The 20,584-nt window shown below is 38.7% G+C and overlaps 2 protein-coding genes across 2 annotated transcripts in view; both read left to right on the top strand.

Annotated features, from left to right (window-relative positions):
- LOC130427110 (titin-like) overlaps positions 1-9,768 on the top strand; it is a 131,273-nt gene extending 121,505 nt beyond the window's left edge. The window contains 8 exon segments of the mRNA XM_056754158.1: positions 92-397; positions 473-1,066; positions 1,167-6,367; positions 6,463-6,619; positions 6,721-7,217; positions 7,308-7,461; positions 8,024-8,332; positions 8,442-9,768. Of these exon segments, the coding sequence (XP_056610136.1) occupies positions 92-397; positions 473-1,066; positions 1,167-6,367; positions 6,463-6,619; positions 6,721-7,217; positions 7,308-7,461; positions 8,024-8,332; positions 8,442-8,740 (7,517 nt within the window). The 3' untranslated portion in view covers positions 8,741-9,768.
- A 554-nt stretch (positions 9,769-10,322) lies between these two features.
- On the top strand, positions 10,323-11,996 carry fkbp7 (FKBP prolyl isomerase 7). The gene is made up of 4 exons (XM_056754763.1): positions 10,323-10,563; positions 10,973-11,124; positions 11,487-11,614; positions 11,736-11,996. Exons 1-4 carry the CDS (start codon positions 10,346-10,348, stop codon positions 11,895-11,897), a joined length of 660 nt encoding a protein of 219 aa, XP_056610741.1. The 5' UTR covers positions 10,323-10,345; the 3' UTR covers positions 11,898-11,996.
- Positions 11,997-20,584: the final 8,588 nt, after the last annotated feature.

Here is a 20,584-nt window from a genome sequence, read left to right as displayed (position 1 = left end):
TCAAACTACTCCATTAATTAGCTCTCAATTTAAAAAATCTTAAATGGTAGTGGTTGAGAGCACAGTCATTATCATCTTTTTGTGTTTTCAGATAAACCTGCAGTGCCAGAAGGTCCGCTTGTTCTTGATGCTCTGTTGAAGAATTCTGTGATCATTAGCTGGAAGGCTCCTAAAGATGATGGAGGATCTATGATCACAAATTATATTGTAGAAAAGCGTGAAGACAAGGAAAACGCAGAGTGGGAACTTGTATCATCATCCATAACAGGCACTTCATGCAGAATTCCAAACCTTGTTGAAAATGAGGGATACTACTTCCGAGTTTCAGCACAAAACCGCTATGGTAACAGTGACCTACTTGAGACTCCATTTGCTATCCTCATCAAGAGTCAGCTAGGTTAGTAGTGAAAAAACAACAGTAAACTGGTAACGATAATTTGATAAGATTTATGAACGCTTTTGTGTTTTACAGAGAGGCCAGGAGCTCCGCTGAAGCCAGCAGTCTCCGGACTCACCAAAAACTCCTGTGTTGTCTCTTGGAAACCACCCCTCAGTGATGGAGGCTCTAAAATTAAGAACTACTGTCTTGAAAAACGGGACAAAAAGAAGGGTGAATGGGTTCTGGTTACAACAGATGAAATCCACCAGACCGTTTATTCTGTCAAGGGTCTAACCGAAGGAGAAGAGCATGAGTTCCGGGTAAAATGTGAAAACCTTGGAGGACAAAGCGATTACAGTGAAGTGTCTGACCCTGTCATTCCTAAGACCGACATTGAAATACGGGCCCCTGCCTTCAAGGAAGACCTCAGAAACATGAGTGTGAAATTCAAAAGCAATGCAACATTTGTCTGCAAGATAACAGGACAACCCAAGCCTGTGATAAAATGGTTCAAGCGTGGTAAAGAAGTTCAGGCTGAAAGCACCAAAATCAAGATCCAAGAATTTAAGGGTGGCTACCATCAGCTTGTTATTGCTGACTGTGATGCAGAAGACTCAACTGTATATCAGATCAGAGCAACAAACCAGGGTGGATCTATTTCTGCTACTGTTTCTCTAGATGTTGAAGGTAAGCTTCTAAAATTGTTAGATAATGTACTTAGCAGAAAATGCAATCTTGTTTTAAGGAAGATTACAGAGCTGTTACATGACTTCCCTTTTTTTTACAGTCCCCGCTAAGATTCACCTACCCAAGAATCTACAAGGAAAGGAGGCTATCCCTGCCCTTCGTGGTGAAGTAGTAAACATTAAGATTCCATTCAGTGGAAAACCAGATCCAGTTATTACCTGGCAAAAAGGACAAGACCTTATCGATAACAATGGACACTATCAAGTTATCGTTACAAGATCGTTTACATCTCTTGTATTCGTGAATGGAGTTGAACGGAATGATGCTGGTTTCTATATTGTATGTGCCAAAAACAGATTTGGAATTGACCAGCAAAGAGTCGAGCTCGATGTTGCAGATGTACCTGATCCACCACGTGGAATCATAGCAAGTGATGTATCAAGAGATTCTGTAACACTTAACTGGTTAGCACCTGCCAATGATGGTGGCAGTAAAGTCACAAACTATATCATAGAAAAGTGTGCCACAACAGCAGAAAGGTGGATTCGTGTTGGCCAGTCTCGTGACACCCACTACACCGTTGTCAATCTGTTTGGAAAGACCAGTTATCAGTTCCGTGTCATAGCTGAAAATAAATTTGGTCAGAGTGCACCATCGGAGTCTAGTGGACCTGTTGTGACAAAGGAGGATAAATCAAGAGTTCTCAACTATGATGAGGAAGTAGATGACACCAGACCTGTTTCCAAGAGCAAAGCTCCTCATTCAGAGGCCACAAATCTTCATAACAATTACATGATTGCTGAAGAGCTTGGCCGTGGACAGTTTGGTATTGTGCACAGGTGTATTGAGACCAGCTCTGAGAAGACTTATATGGCTAAGTTTGTTAAAGTAAGAGGTGCAGATCAGGCACTTGTAAAGAAAGAAATTGCAACGCTGAATGTGGCTCGCCACAAGAACTTCTTGTTGCTCCATGAGTCATTTGACAGCCCTGAAGAGCTAGTCATGATTTATGAGTTCATATCGGGTGTGGACATACTTGAGCGCCTTGGTACAGCCAACTTTGAGCTCAATGAACGTGCAATCGTTAGCTACATCAGACAAGTGTGTGAGGCTCTTGAATTCCTCCACGGTAAAAGTTATGGGCACTTTGACATCCGGCCTGAAAATATAGTGTATACCACAAGAAGAGGAACTAATGTCAAGATCATTGAGCTTGGACAAGCAAGACACCTTACACCTGGGGAGCAGATTAAAATTCAGTACACAACAGCTGAGTTTGCAGCACCAGAAATACATCAAAATGAGATGGTTAGCACTGTAACAGATATGTGGTCTGTTGGTGTTCTTGTCTATGTACTTCTTACTGGTCTAAATCCATTTGCTGCTGAAACTAATCAGCAAATGATTGAGAGCATTTCAAATGCTGAGTACAGTTTTGATGATGAATCCTTCAAGGACGTAAGTGTTGAGGCATTAGACTTTGTGGATCGTCTCCTTACCAAAGAGCGTAAACATCGCATGACTGCTGCTGAGGCTTTGAATCATCCTTGGCTGACAATTAACACGGAAGAGCTAAGTACTAGGTCAATCACAATAACACGTCATAAGAGATATTACCAAGCCATGGTGAAGAAAGAATGGAACACTGTTGTCTCATCTGCTCGTGTTGCCAATGGTGGTTCTATCAGAGGTCAGAGAGGAGTAACAGCTTCTAAAGTGAAGATTGCACCATTTGAACATGGTCCAGTTGCAGGACAGATTAAACACAGTCTTGCAGATGAAAACGATGACATTAAGTTCATTTGCAACATTGACAATTACGATAGCAGTACCGAAGTAACATGGTACTGTGGAGTAAGACAATTAGAAGAAAGTTCCAGATACGAAATTACTTATGAAGATGGGCTTGCTACCATAACTATCAAGGGAATCACCAGAACAGATGATGGAACATACAGGTGTAAGATTGTCAATGAGTATGGTGAGGACAGTGCCTATGCTGAGCTCTTTGTCAAAGGGGTAAGATCCTACCGTGAGTTCTTCACTTCACGTGTGGTAAAGAAAGTTAAACGCAGAGTTGACACAACAAGATTACTCCAAAACCCTCCTGAATTTACCTTGCCATTGTGCAACCGCACAGCTTACATTGGAGAAGATGTGCGCTTTGGTGTCACCATCACAGTGCATCCTGAACCTCGTGTGATGTGGTTGAAAACTGGTCAAAAGATTCTACCAGGAGATGATGACAAGAAATACACGTTTATCACTGACAAGGGCTTGTATCAGTTATTGATTCATAAACTCGATCCAGATGACGATGCGGAATACACTGTTTTGGCAAGAAACAGATTTGGGGAGGACAGCTGCAAAGCCCGTCTCACAGTGGTTCCTCGTCCTGCTCCTGCTGATAATACTCTGAGACCTATGTTCAAACGCCTCCTTGCAAATCTGGGATGCAGAGAAGGCCAGAGTGTACGTTTTGAAATGCGAGTGTCAGGCCATCCTTCATTGAAATGGGAGAAAGATGGCATGCCTTTGGCATTTGGTCCACAAATTGAAGTTGTCCATGAAGGCTTGGATTACTATGTCCTGCATGTCAGAGATACTCTTCCAGAGGATTCTGGCATATACAGAGTCATCGCAACTAATTCGGCTGGATCTGCAAGTTGCCAATCCACACTCAAGGTTGAACGGGTGACACATGTAAAGAAGGAGATTGAGAGTGTGGAAGAAAAGAAGAAAAAGCCAGATCATGATCAGCAGGAAATGGACAAGAAAGTGAGACTAACTCAGATTCTTTCCGGAGGAGATGTTACCCCACTTACTCCAGTAGCACAGCAAGCACTAAGAGAAGCTGCAACTATGTTCAAGCCAGCAATCATTACTAAGAAAGTAAAAAGTGAAGCTGAAGAAGCCAAAGAGAAAGAGGAGAAAAGGAAGAGGGCAGAAGAAAAGAGGTTAAGAATGCCATATGTTGTTCCTCCACCCCGTGTTGTTGCTCCTACTGCTCTTGAGGAGGACATGGAAATCAAACACTTTGTGCCATTCTCTGATATGAAGTGGTACAAGAAGCTTCGTGATCAGTATGAGTTCCCAGAGCCAATGGAAAAGTTCCCTCAGAAAAGACTTAAACGTATCCGGCTCTCGAGGTGGGATCAGTTCTATGAGATACCCCTGCCAAGAATTAAAGATCAATACAAGCCCAGATGGCATATTCCATCAGTTTCCCAGGATGACCTTGAGACTGTAAGACCAGCAAGACATCGCACACCTTCTCCAGAACTGGAGGCATACTACAGAATTAGGAGACGTTCTCTTGGGGACCTTTCTGATGAGGAACTGCTTCTTCCAGTAAATGAATACCTGTCAATGAAGAGAACAGAAGAGGAAAGGCTTAAACTGGAGGATGAACTTGAATTAGGCTACTCTGCTTCCCCACCAAGTCTCAGCCCTGTACGCTTCGAACTCTCTGCATTGCAACATCCATCACCCAAGAGAGCTGCATACAATGAGGAAGATGAGGAAATTCCAACATATGACTCCTATCGTATTCCCTCTAAATATGAGGCCGGTCCAAGCTATGTTGACTTGCGTCAGCGTCACGATAGGGCAACATACAGGCCTCCAAGACAAAAGCAAAGACTATATGAAGAAAAAGAGGATCAAGAACTGCTTAGATCAGTATCTACCACCACAAGATTGACATCCTATAAGACACGACTGCAGCAAATAGAATTTGAGGAAAAAACTAAGGGAAAAAGAAAAGAGAAAACAAGAGTTTCAGTACCAGCAATAAGTGAGGGGGTATCAACTGATATACTTACTTCCTTTTCTTCTGGATATGTCAAAGTGACTCAAAGTGCTAAGTCTGAAAAGCTTTCTGCTGCTGTGGTTGAGAAAGAAGTGGTAAGTGTCAGAACATCTTCCCTGGAAAAGGCACATCCACATTCCCCCAGCCTTGATTCATCTGAAAAAGCCTCTACACAAGACCTGTCAGTAAAGGTTGATTATATGTCAAGGTATGAGTCAAAAAAGAAAGCTTTAAAAACAGACAGGAAGTTTGAAATTGTGACCCAGCAGCCTTTTAGCCTTGATCATGCTCCCCGAGTGACTGTAAGAATGCGCTCACACCGTGTGCCAGTTGGTCAAAACACCAAATTTACTCTAAATGTTCAATCTAAACCAGAAGCTCAGATTAAATGGTACCACAATGGACAGCAGATTGAAGAAAGCAGAAAGTACCGCATGTTCAACATGAGTGGAGTTTTGTCTCTTCAAATCATTGACTGTCAGGAAGAGGACAGCGGCACCTACCGTGTTGTCAGCTCAAACGCAAAGGGAGAGGCTTCTGACTATGCTACTCTAGATGTTACTGAGGGTGCATTTTCTGCATATGCCTCACAGCGCAAAGATGAAGAGCCACCAACACCCTTTGTCCCTGAGATGACAAAACGTGATGTTTTTCATGTTTCCACCACAAAAGCAGCGACTGCATTAGAAACTCTAGTTTCAGAAAAAGTGGCAGTATCGGAAACTAGTAGTGAGACAAAGGAGACAGTTGTTAAGGAGTATGCAACATCTGAGATCAAGCTTGAAGCTATGGAAGTGACCAGAGTTGAGGAAGTTTTGGTTGAGAAAACATCTGAGACCAGACTTGAAGCTTCAGAAGTAACAACAGTAGAGGAAGTGGTAGTTGTGAAAAAGAAGCCAACTCTACCAGCTGCAATTTTGACTAAACCACAGTCTGTCACAGTATTGGAGGGAGAATCAGTCAAATTCACATGTGATGTTGATGGTGAACCCACACCCACTGTAACATGGCAACGAGAGGGACTAATACTTGTCTCATCTCATCGTCACCATATTACCTCGGTAGAATATAAATCCACTTTTGAGATTACCCAAGTTGAAATGTCGGATGGAGGTAATTACACTGTAGTGGTGGAGAACCCTGAAGGTAAACAGGAGGCACAATTCAGTCTGACTGTTCGTAAACCAACACCTGTGCAAAAAGTGGTTGCTTCGACTCCAAGAGTGAAGTCTCCAGAGTCTCCCCGTATAAAATCACCGATGGGAATCAGGTCTCCGCTGAGAATGAAATCACCTGAGCCAATCAAATCTCCACAGAGAGTAAAGTCTCCACCCACAGTAAAGTCACCTACTCCAAAAGAAAAGACATCCAAACCGATTTTCTCATCAGAACTGAAAGACATCTCAGCTTCCACAGATTCTATTATAAAGCTTACAGTGAAAATGACTGGTGAGCCTAAACCAGTTACCACCTGGATGAAGGATGGCAAGGTATGTCAAATACTTAATCAACACATTTAAATATTCAGATGGATTGATGGGATGTATGTATTAAACAGTTCTAACACTTTTCAAAATGATCACAGATTCTCTCTCAGGGTGGAAAATATGAAATCTTTGAAGAGGATGGTTTGGCACATCTTGAAATCTACGACTCGGATGTCACCGACAGTGGAGTATACACATGTGCTGCCAAAAACATTGCTGGATCGGTTACTACAAACAGCACCATAACCATTAATGGTATTACAATTAAGCTCTTGAAATATATTTCAGAATTGTGAGCAATATTGCATGTGCAATTTTGTTTCAGTAAAATTAAATAATTACTCTTTTACCTACAGCAAAAACAGCAGCAGTTGCAATGGAAACAAAAGCAGAGCTGACAGAGCAAATTGTCAAAAAGGAAATTGCCTATGAGGAGGAGCAGACCTTTAGAGAAATTAAAGCATCCAAAACCCAAATGACAATGACTAAAGGTCAGACTGTCACACTGCGAGCAAGCATCCCAGGGGCCTCGGATGTGAAATGGATCCTGAACGGACTTAAGCTTTCAAATTCAGAAAACTACAGATACGGCTTGTCAAGCAATGATCACACATTGACAATTAAAAGTGTCAGCCACCACGACCAGGGAATTCTCACTTGTGAGGCCAAAACTGAACATGGTGTGGTGAAGTGCCAGTTTGACATGACCATCAGTGAAATGCTTTTTGATGCACCAAGCTTCCTTGTGCAACCACGCTCCCAGAATGTTAATGAGGGACAAGATGTCACATTGTCATGTGAAATCACTGGTGAACCATCACCTGAAGTTGAGTGGCTCAAGGATAATGCAGTGGTGAGTAGCCGAACTGTGTGTATTTTTCATTAAAAAAAGTGTTTTTGTTTCTCATAGGAATCTATTCAACTTTTCCTTTAATGCTTACAGATTTTGATTACATCAAACATGAAATTAAGCCGCTCAAAGAATGTGTACAAACTTGAGATTCACAATGCTGCCATTGAAGACAGTGGAAAATATACGATTAAAGCAAAGAACAAATTTGGACAGTGCTCCGCAACAGCATCACTAAATGTCCTGAGTAAGTTGTTTTTGTTATCTAGTCCCAAAAATGTGCTAATAACAATGTTACAATAACAGCCCCATTTATTCATCCCGAAAAATAAATTAACATTATTAAAATATTAACCCCATTTCTAACATTATAATTTATTAAATATTTAAAAATGAACATGTTTAAAACCTTAGTTGATAAAACCCTTGATTTAAAACAATATGTAAAAAAGAGTAACGTTCCAAATCAAACTAACAAAACCTAACCGTTCTCATAATACAACTGCCTTTTATATGCACTTAGTATTTTTGTCTTGGCTTAACATGATTTGAATCTTAATCTTAACCTTCTACCATGATATATGATAACAAAGCATGATGTGTCGATGTATACATATATTTAAAGTGTGACTATATGGCTACTGTATGAGATGTATCATATACATAAAAATAAACTAAAACTAACATTTGACCGTACCCATGTGTTTGTACCAGGCATTTGAAGACATTTGCACTGTTAAAATTGCCTGTTGTACCTTTTTATGAAAGAAGTTATTTGAATGACACGGTACTGTACTGTGCTCTCACAGCTCTGATTGAGGAACCTGCCAAAATGATAATTATGGAGAAAAGCTCTGATGCTACCAGCATGCAGGGCAGCATCTCTGCAAAGCATGTCGAATCAAAAATGCAAGAGACATCCTTCACCAGCACCAGCATGTCTGATGTTAAATTTGAGAGCATGTCAGCATCTAGCATGTCCTCCATGTCATCTGAAGCGATGATGGCTATGAGCTCTAGCAGTATAATGGCTATGAGTACCAGCAGTATGATGGCAATGTCCAGTCACTCGCATGTTGAGGGGTCATCCATCAGAGCAATTTCTCATGGCCTCAAAGGTGAGATGGACACTCACTCTGTGCATCTTTGCATCAGGCACTTACAGCACCTTAAATCATCAGCAGACCTATCACACCATTAAAATATATATTTTTCCGTCCTAAACAGGTACACCCCCAAAGATCGAAGCTGCCCCTGAAAATATCAGTATCGAGTCTGGAAAGATCCTGACTGTAGCATGTGCTTTCACTGGAGACCCAATGCCATACGTAGAATGGTTACATTTAGGGAAGACACTGTCCAGCACGGAGAAGAGCGGAAGATTCAAGATCGAAAATTCTCAGGATCTCACCACTCTCGTTATAAGTGGCGTGAAAGAGACTGATGCTGGAGCATACACCTTGAAACTTTCAAATGAGCTTGGATCAGATTTCACAACTGTTAATGTCAGCATTCGATCTATGTAAAAAATTATATAATACTAATTGAACCCTCACCCCATTTCCCTCATTCAACATCTTTCTATTTATAGAATGAGAAAAAAGACCTAGATGTCTGTTCTTGTAAATATTAAGTATTTTTATACCAAACTTGACATTAATTTATGCCAAACTAGACAAAAGTCTAAAGTCGTTATGAAATGTGCCATATTGGATAGTTATGACCAGAGGTTCTGCACCATTTTGTGACATGTACATAATGTATATAGCCGAAATTACCGGTTATGGAAAATGTATGCGTTGTTATTTATGACAAACAAATGAAACTAAATGTTTAACAGGAGAAAGTTTCACACGAAACGAATACCCTGTTAAACCTGAAACGAAACGAAACTATGTGCCTCAACAGTAAGTTGAAGTCTTAAGATTGCCTCAACGGGTAGAGAGGCTCCCTGTTGAAGTTTTACTAAAATCTGTGAGACAAAGCTATGCACTGTGCATCTGTGCGTGCAGTAATGCAGTAAACAAGAATTTATGACTTGAACATAAGACCTTGAATGTTGTTTGCATATACCCTCATGTAAGCAAGATGACTAGGCCTTGTGCTCAGACTGACGAAGTCATACCGCCATTTTAATGACATGCTCAATGTGCGAGCGGCCTGCACAATGAGCTCATGATAATTTTTGAGCACGTTTCTGACAAAGGACCGTTTGAATTCTGATTTTATGAAAGTAACATCACCTGACCATTCATTGTAAAATCAATTCAAGTGCTTCTCTGCAGAAGCTGTGCCAACTCCTGGAGGATTGCTAGGTTATATTTTGTGTGTTTGTGTGTGTGTGTTAGCATTAGAATCTCACTTTGTCAGTCGTCAGGGTATTCATCCAGCAACGTACCACAGAGCCTTCATGTGCTATGCTAAGAACAAAAAGTATATGAATGTAATACCCTGCACATTGAATTATTAGAACTAATTTATGTAGTATTGCCCATATATTAAGCCTCCTTGAGTTTTAGGAATTATTGTTTTAATAAAGCATGTTTTCAGCACCATAAAATGTTCGTGTGATTGATTTTATTTCATATGAAATATACACAGCACATTACATCTGTATGTTACGCATCCTGAAGAAACAGACTTTAGGGGTTGAAAAATAAATATGTTTGATGTAAAGGGATAGTTTACCCAAAACTTTTAATTCCGTCATCACTTACTCACCTTCGTGTTGTTCCAAATACGTATACATTTCTTTTTCTGATGCCAACAATTCAAGAGGGGTTTAAAAAATGAATGGGTGGATTTTTATAAATTCTAACGTGGTTCTGTACACACACTCCTGACACAAGGATGCGTCAAAACAACTATAAAGGTGCATTTTCTGGTTTAGGTAGGCTTTCAAGATTAAAGTTGACTGAATGACTAAAATATTCCATTTGAGGCAACACGGCGATTTTTCGCTCAGATTAAACGACACACACAGTTTCATCCCAAACGATGTACCGAAAAATCAAACGACAAACTTTGAAGATGAAACCTAAGTAGTGGGCGGAGCCACGCCGCGTCAGCTACTGAGTAGTGGGCGGCGCCACGACGCGTCAGCTGCCCTGCCTTATACGCCACGCCGACAGATGTGCAAGATGTCCCAGCGGTCCACATTCGGGTTTTGTTTTATTTTGTTTTTGCAAACACTCAGTACCTTCATTGTTGTCCTTCGTGCAGATGATGAAGTTAAAGTGGAGGTCACATTTCTACCAGAAAACTGCACACAGAAAGCCAAGAGAGGAGACATGCTGAATGCGCATTATGATGGATATCTCGCTAAAGACAGATCTCAGTTCTACTGCAGGTAAACTCGCTTTTTTGTTAATTGGACTTCTGATTTCTGTAGCTATAAAGTATACGTATCTCATTGCATATATTTTAATAAAGTTAGTGATAACGATTAAAGTAAATATGTTTTACACCAAGTAGCCTACAACTAGGAACTCTTTTTTTTAAATCATCCCTTTAAGAAAATAGCATAATCCACATCAAAACTATACTTATAAAGTTCCAAATGTTGCTTGGATTACTTCCAGAGCGAATGTTTTCCATCTGAACGATGAAACATTGCCAGCCAATCAAAATCCAGTCAAACTTAAAGGGCCCGCGTGTTTACATTGTGATACTGCAACGTTGTTGCATGGACGCTAGTTATCGTCCCTGGTTTGAACGAACTAACTTTAACGCTGTTTGTTCGTTTTAATCCCTTCCAGTCGTTCGACAAAGACTGGTCACCCGCACTGGTTTCAGCTGGGCGTTGGATCTGTTATTAAAGGTCTCGATTTAGGATTGAGGGACATGTGTCCTGGAGAGAAGCGAAAAATTACAATCCCCCCTTCTTTGGCGTACGGCGAGCACGGGAAAGGTGAGTCTCGCACCTTGAAGCACGACGAGAAAGTAAATGTGTCTCTTTACCATCACAGTTCTTGTACATTAAATACGTGTAATGGGAATTTTAGCGGTTTTAATGGAAACCATAATGGTTTCTGTGGGTCTCTACTGGTATTGTGGGATTTATCTGGTCGATGGGAACTAATATTACACCACTAAATCCTTCTGGTGTTTGTAATGTAAATCATGACACTTTGTTTAGTTTATTTATGCAGGGTTGACCAATAACAAGCAAATGCCTATTTTATTAGCTTCCAAGATGTTTATTGTAATAGAATACTATATGTTTTTACTTTTGTTCATTTCAAGTAAGTAAACTTTTCTATGACGCAATAGGTCCTGTACCAGCAGATGCAACGGTGATCTTTGAGGTGGAGCTTTTGTTCATAACCAGAGGACCACGCAGCATAGAAGCCTTCAGCGAAATTGACACTGACAATAACAAGGTCCTCACAAAAGAGGAGGTAACTGAGATCAATAGGTCGTCTAATAACAAACATGCTTTTTTATAATATTAGTGGCTATCTGTAAACACAATTTTTCCAGGCCGTTTGATGACCGTATTTTGGCATTTTGTATTTGCAGATTAAAACATACTTGAAAATGGAAGCAAAGAAGTTGAATTCCCAGAAAGACGAATCCTATTTTGATGATGTTGTAGCAGACGTGTTCCTTAAGAATGACAATAATGTGGATGGGACCTTATCATTACAGGAGTACAATGTTTATAACCATGATGAGCTATAACATTTATTTGCAGCTGGTGCACAGGAAATGTATCCCATGGCTGAGGTCAATGATTTCCACCACTAAACAAACCACTAAATAAACGGTTAATAAAATGGACTCAAATCCTTTTTCATTCAATGCGTTATCAAGAAATGAAGAAAAAGTTGCATTAAGTGCTTGATCACACGGTTGACATGAATCAAAAACACAAATATTTTCAAAACTTTTGTTCCGACCTCAATTTTCATTTCCAGCCATATTTATCTTGCTATGAACATTAAGATCGCTAGGTGGCACTCTAACACAACGATTTACTTCTGTAAAAAGAAGAAATACCTATATCAGCAGTTACTTGAAGATAAACATGAAAAACATTTCATATTTTTTGAAAGAGATAATTGGTAAATACAAAAGTACAGCGTGATTAGCCTGTTTTGTGGTTCATCTCATAAAGGGACATTGTATGCTGAGACAAACCAGCAATCACTAAACAACTATAAAATATTAATTCACATCCTGTCATGCAAAGATCTGACATTCTTTAGCAAAGATTCAACTCAAATCTTCGTTTTCAAAACCAAGTGTGTGCACAACTCCTGAATCCCTCTTAACTTCTCCGCATGCCAAAAATGACGTAAACCATGTCCTTGCCAAAACTCAGAGCAGATCCAGACAGTGGAGAGAGAGAGGGGGGGGGGGGGGATGTTAAAATGTAGCAGCTGTTAATTGCAAGGTAAATTGTATCAGCGAAACTAGTCACATTACTTTTTCCAAAGTATAAAAACTGCTTTTCATCTTAACATTTTGTAAGGATTCCTTTATCTGTTTGATTCTGAAGTTGGGCTTTGATGGGCAGATGCCTGTTATGTGATTTGAGTATTGGCTACCCTACGGGATGGATTCTATAGTTATCCCCTTGGGGCTTGGAGATTGCAGGACTTTAAGCAGAACTGTTTCGAGACCACCAGAACAGTTTTCTTTAATACTTCACCCTTGTGTAGTATTTTCCCATGGCATAGTTTGGTGCAGTTGATCTCCCTGTTGTTTAGAAAAATGAAAGAAAATGTTAGTTCAACCATGTGAGTCTCATTACATTACATTTAACTTAGCATCTGTAGAATGTGGTGCCTGTTTTGTGCTGATTGCAAATCCGTCCAACAAAATGCCAATAAAGGGACTTTTATAGTAGTTGCATGTATTTAACAGAGCTCCTTTGTCAGACACTAAAATGCATAAATGCTCTGCATTATAGCTCCCCACCAATGTCTCGGCATCAAGAATTGCAGCCTCTCATGAAATCTTTTTCACGAAAAATCACAATTGTCAATGACATACTCGTTGAACTCTATGCTGAAACACAAAGAAACTAAGTACATTATGAAGGCTGCTAAAGTTCTTCCTTCTGTGGAAAAAAAGAAACAGGAGAAAGCCAGCTTCCTTTCGGGAACGTTGCCATGTCAGACTGTGAATGCATTATGAATGTACAAACATGCCCCGGGAGACCTGAGCTGACTTCAAATGCAGATTTTAAGAAATGAATCAATCCTTAACGAATCAGAATAATTTCACAAAGTCTGTAAGAGGAGAAAAAACACGTAATTTAAAGCTACGAATCGTAGCTACAAAATGGAAGGCATATATGTTTTCAATCAAGCACGAAATTTTGTCACAAACAAAATGCTGGCATTACAGGAATATAGCTCGAAATGAAAGATAAGAAGACTCATCACACCAAAAACAGAGAATAGCCAGAGGAACAGCGACATTTATCAACAGCACAAACAACATCTGCATAAAGTCAGGCCAAATTCCAATCCCAAGAGTTTACACTCCTCGAGAACCCTCGAACAGCAAATGGTAATACCACTTCACTGAGAACATGTTTAATCCATTCAGTCACTCCAAAAATGAGTGAACGCCATAAATCAATTTTTTCACTGTGTGTTTTGCAGTTTTCAGTTTGTCATTTTTGTTTTCAGTATTTTCAGGTTTTGAAACTTGGATCAACACATTATTGTTTTTTAAACAACATCAGGATGTTGGCGACTGATAGTTTACAAGTGTTTAACACATGTAAGCCATATACTGTAACTCTACACATTTAGGCTTGACAGGTCTGCACTTTATGGGGACGTAACCCCTGAATAAACACCTAACAAGACGTGTTAACATGGTAGGATAGACGAGAGAAATGTAAGAGGATCTGAATAAATACAGTGCTTTATTCTGCAGTGACACAAATCTGTCTTTCACTATTCCTATTTGTGACGGGTCTTCACACATTTCACTTTTTAATAACAAGATGTTAACAAATTTGTTGTTAACAAAACATTGTACACCAAAAACTGTTTCAAAATGATTCTCTTTTTATGCAAAGGATAGAAAGCATTTTATTTCCTTTTTTCATCGTGGTCACATTCAGATCAGTGAATGGATGCAGTGGTTCTCAGGGTAAGAGGTCACTGGAAGGGAAGATTATTATCTCTGAGTCTTTGAAGCATGTAAACCTCAGTACCCAATTATTGCAATTGCATGGAATAAATGACCACATTATTGAAACATTTTCCTTGTGTGTTCTACAGAAGTCATACATTTTTAAACAAGATCTAAACAAAACTGATATCAAATAGGTATGAATATTCATATAATGCAGATATATGTTTGTATGATTTAGTATTTAAACAAGACAGAAACATACTTCCTCAAGTCTTCGTTTCTTTCAGAAAACAGTTCAGTAAGGCAGGCAATGTGGAGAACAGATTTGAGCTCTGAGGTCATACGTATCCTATTCATCATGGCTTTAGCATTTCCCTTTTACACTCTTAAGTCCCAACTGCCTTAACAACAACCCCCCAGACTATTGAACCACTGCTCCACTTTTGCATTTCCCGCTGCATTTCAAACATCAAAACTGACGCTTTAATTTTCTCCAAAACATACTAGAAAAAGGGACAAGAGTTTTATATCTTGCTACTTTAGTGAAGAAAATGAATTTGTGGCAAGCACAGGCAGTTTAGAGAAACCAGAAACATGTGTCTCTTCTCAATTTTCCAATGGTTCCACAAACCAATGGTGCTTTTTATTGGAGTAGGAGGAGGATAAGAACAGTAAATTTTCCCAGGATTAGGAATTAAGCCTTTGATCCATAGGCACACAGAAACATGTAATTTCTTGATATGCATTCGCACATCTTAAAGAACCCTTGGTGATGAAGGAGCATCGTTTATCTTGAGGTTATAAAAAAGGTGCAATGAACCACAGATACAACGTTTGTCGTACAGGAATTAAATGCTGAAATAACAGTTTTGATAACATGTGAAGGGGGCAAGTAACAACACACTTGTGTTATGTCATACTGTTAGCAAAGAAAACTTATTTAAAAGGTGTTCTTACGAGCAAGGGCTGAGCTGAGTCTTATTATAATAATGGAATTCTTGGCTGTCTAAGACTATACGAATGTCAACTTGCTTGGGGTTTATCTTTATCTTCATCTTTATCTTGCCACCACTCAGCTACATAAAATAAATACATATTGACACATTTTTGAACAAATCAACTGTCTTTGCAGAGACTTGCACATTGTTCAAGAATGAGTCTTAATCATTCATAAATTGTCAGAAAAACAACAGTGTGTCACCCAAATTTTGCTGGAGTCTCATGAAGTCACAAAAGGGACTACGGATGGAAATTAGCCAGTGTTGGCTAAATCTGGTGCATTTTACTTGTTGTGTGTGTTAGTAATGTGCATTATCCCTGATTAAATAAAATGAAAAATTGAAAATTAAATATTTAAAGAAAAGTTTTTCTCGCATAAAACTAGCGAATGCTGGTATTCTTCAAGGGGGTATTTATCACAAGGGATCACCAGCTATTTTTGCTTTTTAACAGTTATCAATCACACGCATCCCCCCACCCCCTCTTGAGACAGGCAGAGAGAGGCCAGCCATGCATTCCTGTACTGGTCTTAATGCTGGGGGGAGGGTAAGGGGCGTGGCCTGTGCTGGAGGTGGAAACTTGTCTAGTCTTTTACAGAACAATATTTTTTAATTAGCAAAGTTACTTTTATAATATGATACATTTTTTGAGGAAAAAATGTGCATATGCTTTATGTTGGAATTAATATTCAAATTAATTTCATTATTACATTTTAAATTAATTATAACTTTATATTGATTTAAAAAGTGCAAAAAAAAAACTGTACAATTCAGAGTGCGTACTTCTGATTTTGAGAAATCAAAAATTCTCCAGATGTTATAGACTTAACCCAGGCTCAATTCACTATTAACTTGGATCGTCAGTTTCACCGTCATCGTTTGGTTGAAGAATATGAACGCAGGAATTTCTCGAAAAATATTTGTCAAAATGAATTGCATTTCAATCTATGGAAATATACTCCGAAATATAAACTGAGTTGAAACTCAAGACAGCTTGAAGTGGTCACCTTTTCGGTTGGTCCATATGGAGGTGCCATAAATTTCCTTTGTTAAAGTTTCGAAAATATGGTTTATGCTCTGGGACTGACCTGCTAGTCATAACTTGTGTGTGTCCAGTCACATTCTTCCAAAACCACCTCTATCATTGACTGAGACAAAAACTGTAAAAAAAAAAAGAAGTTTGTTCATTGGAGCCCCCCCAGAGAGTATTCCAATCCTAAAAAAGAGTCACCCCTGACCTCACCTATCCCTGTTTTACGGAGCTCTGGAAAATCACGCTGTTCACGGCGCTCCCCTTTCGGAGCCTCCAAGCCAAAAAGTCTGGAAAGTAAACAAATGTCTCAAAATCACATTTAAGCAGAAGACCACCATCCTCCCCTCAAGATATCTTACCAGTGAGTCATGTTTCAGGCTGTCTTGCATTTGCTAACATTTTCCAATTGGTGCATATCATTTCCCCTGACCAAGAAAAAACTATTTCATTTGTGGTTTATGAGTTAAAAGCAGTATTCTCAACAAGCCCTTCCCCTCTTTTTCTTTTACTAAAACGTTTATAAAGTTTTCAATTATAAAAAGTATGCTAGGCATGTCTTTCATGTATAAGTTTGATTAGCGTTGCATTTAACTAAACTGGGAGGTAAAACAATGGGGTACTAAACATCTATATTTCATCTATGTAGTTCTTAACAGACTGTATAAAACTAACTTTGTTTCCTATTTATTTTGGGGGGAAATCCAGAACATTTTGAGAGGGGGAAACCTTTTAAGGAGCCATTTCTTTGGTCATCTGAGGGTATTAGTCAGCATTAAAACATTGCCGAAGGGCAAAAGCAAATGGAGATTTTGTCCCGCTTGATAGTCGAGACTGATACATCTTTAGGCTAGGCAGACAGAGTATTCTCAAGTAAAGATATAAAGAATAACAAGAATGAAACAAAAATAAATAAAAATAAGGAGCTGTTCAAAATGGTAAAAGTCATTTTATGTTACAGTAACGCACACATAAATGAAAGTGAAAATGGAAAGGATTTTATTTATCTATTAAATAGCTATAACTTTATAAAGATATATATTAGAGCTTCTATCAGATTTTACAAAATGGTTAGTGTAATCACATTCTCAACTGTGAACAAAAGCAATTTCATACCTAATGGCTTGAAAAAATTGATTTTTAAAAGTTCAAAGGAGTTCAATGGGAAAATCTAAGAGTTTAAGAGTTTACATTATACAAGTTGAAGAGATGTTGAGGGAAACAAACAATATAAAAACCGAGGAGTTTTTGAGGGCAAAAACTATGAATGTGTAAACTTCCTCTCATGCCATGCAGAATGTTCACACATGGACACAACAGAAAACCATATAACAGGAGCTTCCTTAACAACATATGGTGCCAACATGTTTCAGGAAATTCACTGTAGACCCTGGAGACCTGTAAGAAAATGTAAATAGTAGATCAAAGTTATCAGTTAGTCAACAATGAGGTAATGAGATTTGGTTACAAATTACACAGTCAAACACTTTGTTATTGTAACAAACATTTTAAACTAAACATCAAATTTACTAATGTAGATTTTTATGAAACCCGTTTGCTTAACAGTTTTTACTTTTGTATTTCTGCTTATTTGTCCTTTGAGTACCGATGTATAAGATGACTTTAGCAGGAAAAGCGTCTGTGATTTGACAGTAGAAAAATCATCAGTCTGGTCTTTGGATCTCCACCATGTGCTGAAACACTTAGTGTCGATGTGGGTTTCAAAGGAGGAAGTCTTTGTGGAACTTCCATGAGACCTACGTTTTCAAAAGAAGAGGAAAGGTACGATATACACTTCAAATGTATGTGCACAAAACAGGTTTTGGGAAATAACAGTTTACATTGCTGGCGCAGCAATCCAAGAGAACAACTTTATTTTCTACTGGAATATAAGCAATGACTGGAAAATGGTTTAGATCTGTATTTGGCAGCTGTTTCCATGGAGACCTCGACCTTATTAATGATTTGCACCACCAGGGACAAAAGCATGATCAAACATCACCACCATGTCTCAGCAAGAAAGTTTTATTTTGTTTGAATTAGTTTTTAATCAGTCCTTAAATAAAGTGCACACATGAAACATAAAAAATGAAAATGATTAATATTCATTATGGAAATATCTACATTTTGATCTGGTAATTTGTGTTGAGGTAATACCATACCATTATTACACTACTTATTTTTCTTTACGGGATATCAAATTGTGAAAACATTTTCTGAAGAAATGCATAATAAAACCGATGATAGTGCACTCAAATCATCTGGTCTGTCAACAGAAATAAAAAAAATGAGGCTGCTTTTTAAAAGATAGAAAACATGGAAAATTTGTTATTGTTTTCTAAATCTTAGTTACGACGGGAAGTATCACCGTCAGATCTTCTGTATTTCTGTCTGTTTACTTGGGGGATGCAAAAATACAAGTCAGTGCTTGTATGACTGTATGAATCTGGCTATTCTCCAGGCATTCCTTTGAATAAATCACTCATTGTATTTAAGTGCAAGGGGGAATAAAGAGTTCAGCATTTGTCACCATTCTCAATGCCTTTTATTCTCAAGCATGTAGCTGCTGGGCATGACAGCAAAATCTGCAGTTTCCAATAAGCAGATATTTTCATCCTCACTTGCTAAACACAGCAAATCTTTGCAGTATCGAATTGATTTCTTCCATGCCAGCAGACGCATACGATTAGACACCCAGACGTAAGCAGAGACAAGCAGGGAAAGGGCTATAACTCATGTCTGCCCCAACAGCTTTTACCTTCCTCTGGGCTAAATTCTCTGATAGCCCAAAACTTGGCAGTCTATTGTAGCAGTGTAAAAAAAGGCCTTCCATTCCTGTCCTAATAGTGAGAATGGTATTTCTTGCAAGAAATTTTACAAGGCATTGGACAGGGTATTGGCCACTCCATTTATGGGCTGGCCTACACAAGCAGAGAAGTTTTTCTATCAGCCCACCCCCTCTTGAGCTCCGCTCTTCTGTGTCACACCAACATAAGGGATGGAGAGTAAATCAGTTTGAGTGGCTGAAGAACATGGCTCACAGCTGTTTCCTCTCTTTCCATCAGAAGTTTTAAATAGGTTTACACTACGAGAGGATAGAGGAGAATCAAATCAAAAACACTTTACCCCTCATTCACCTTGCACACTATGTTCTCATTAACGGACATAAAGTTTGTATTTTCAGTGCAAATTCATTCATCTCACATTTAAAACAAAATAAACCTTTTTTCTTTACATATGCCGCTTGACATTTGTAATCCACACTGTTTTGTGTGCCAAAGATGTTCAGGTGAAATGAGAGTAGAAAGAAGCAAATTGAGTAGTTACATTTTTATTGTAAAACTCGCTTACAATGTTCCCTGTTCTCTAGAGAATCTCGAACAACACTTAAATTGAAAACTTTATTCAAAAATATTTAGCAGATTATTGAAAAGTGGTATGCAAGGGAAGGAAATGTTTTGTCCATCTATATTTGTAATAATTAGAATAATTCAAAATTCAATTATAATAATTAAATGTGCTCTAAGCTGTTTCAACCATTTTGCTTTTAGCCGCTGAATAAGACTGCCCCATCTTTTCCACATTTCATTGAACCCTTGAAAGAAATCTCATCCATCCCAGAACCATTGAGAGAGAGTTCTGCCAACAGAAGTCCTAAACGCTGGAGCGTCACATGATTCATGGAGCCTTCAGATAGTTCCAGGAAGTTATGTTTTCACTTCAAATGCTTTATTTCTATAGTTTTTTATTCATCAAATGACATTCGTCTTTAAATGGTTTGAAAGTTTACCTCAGTTGGTCTGTTTAGTCGCAGCTACATGCGTAGCTATTAACTTTCTGGGAACTATTGAGGGCCTCCATGAACCGCCATTGCTGTGTAAAAACTTTTCCATTGGAGTCAACAGAGTTGACGCGACTCTCTCTCTCAATGGCTCTGATCCATCCTAATGTCAGAGTGTTCTCTGATTGGATAAAACACTCCAGTAATTCATATAATTCATATATAATTAATAGAGCATTTGAAATAGGTGATTTGATATCTATTCATCTTCAATTTTATTTATACTGGCCTCTTCACAATTTTGCATTGTTTCCAAACCAATTCACATACATTTTGGATGGGTGGTAGGGACAATTTGACCTTTTCAGTCAAAGTTGTTAATTCTGTATCGTCTCAGTGACTGTGGGCTTCGTGTTCTTTTGGTAAGAATCACTGTTTGATGATCCAAAATTTCTATAGA

Source organism: Triplophysa dalaica, chromosome 8, assembly GCF_015846415.1.
Source record: "Triplophysa dalaica isolate WHDGS20190420 chromosome 8, ASM1584641v1, whole genome shotgun sequence".
NCBI classification, from domain to species: domain Eukaryota; kingdom Metazoa; phylum Chordata; class Actinopteri; order Cypriniformes; family Nemacheilidae; genus Triplophysa; species Triplophysa dalaica.
This window is presented reverse-complemented; position numbering and strand designations above follow the sequence as displayed.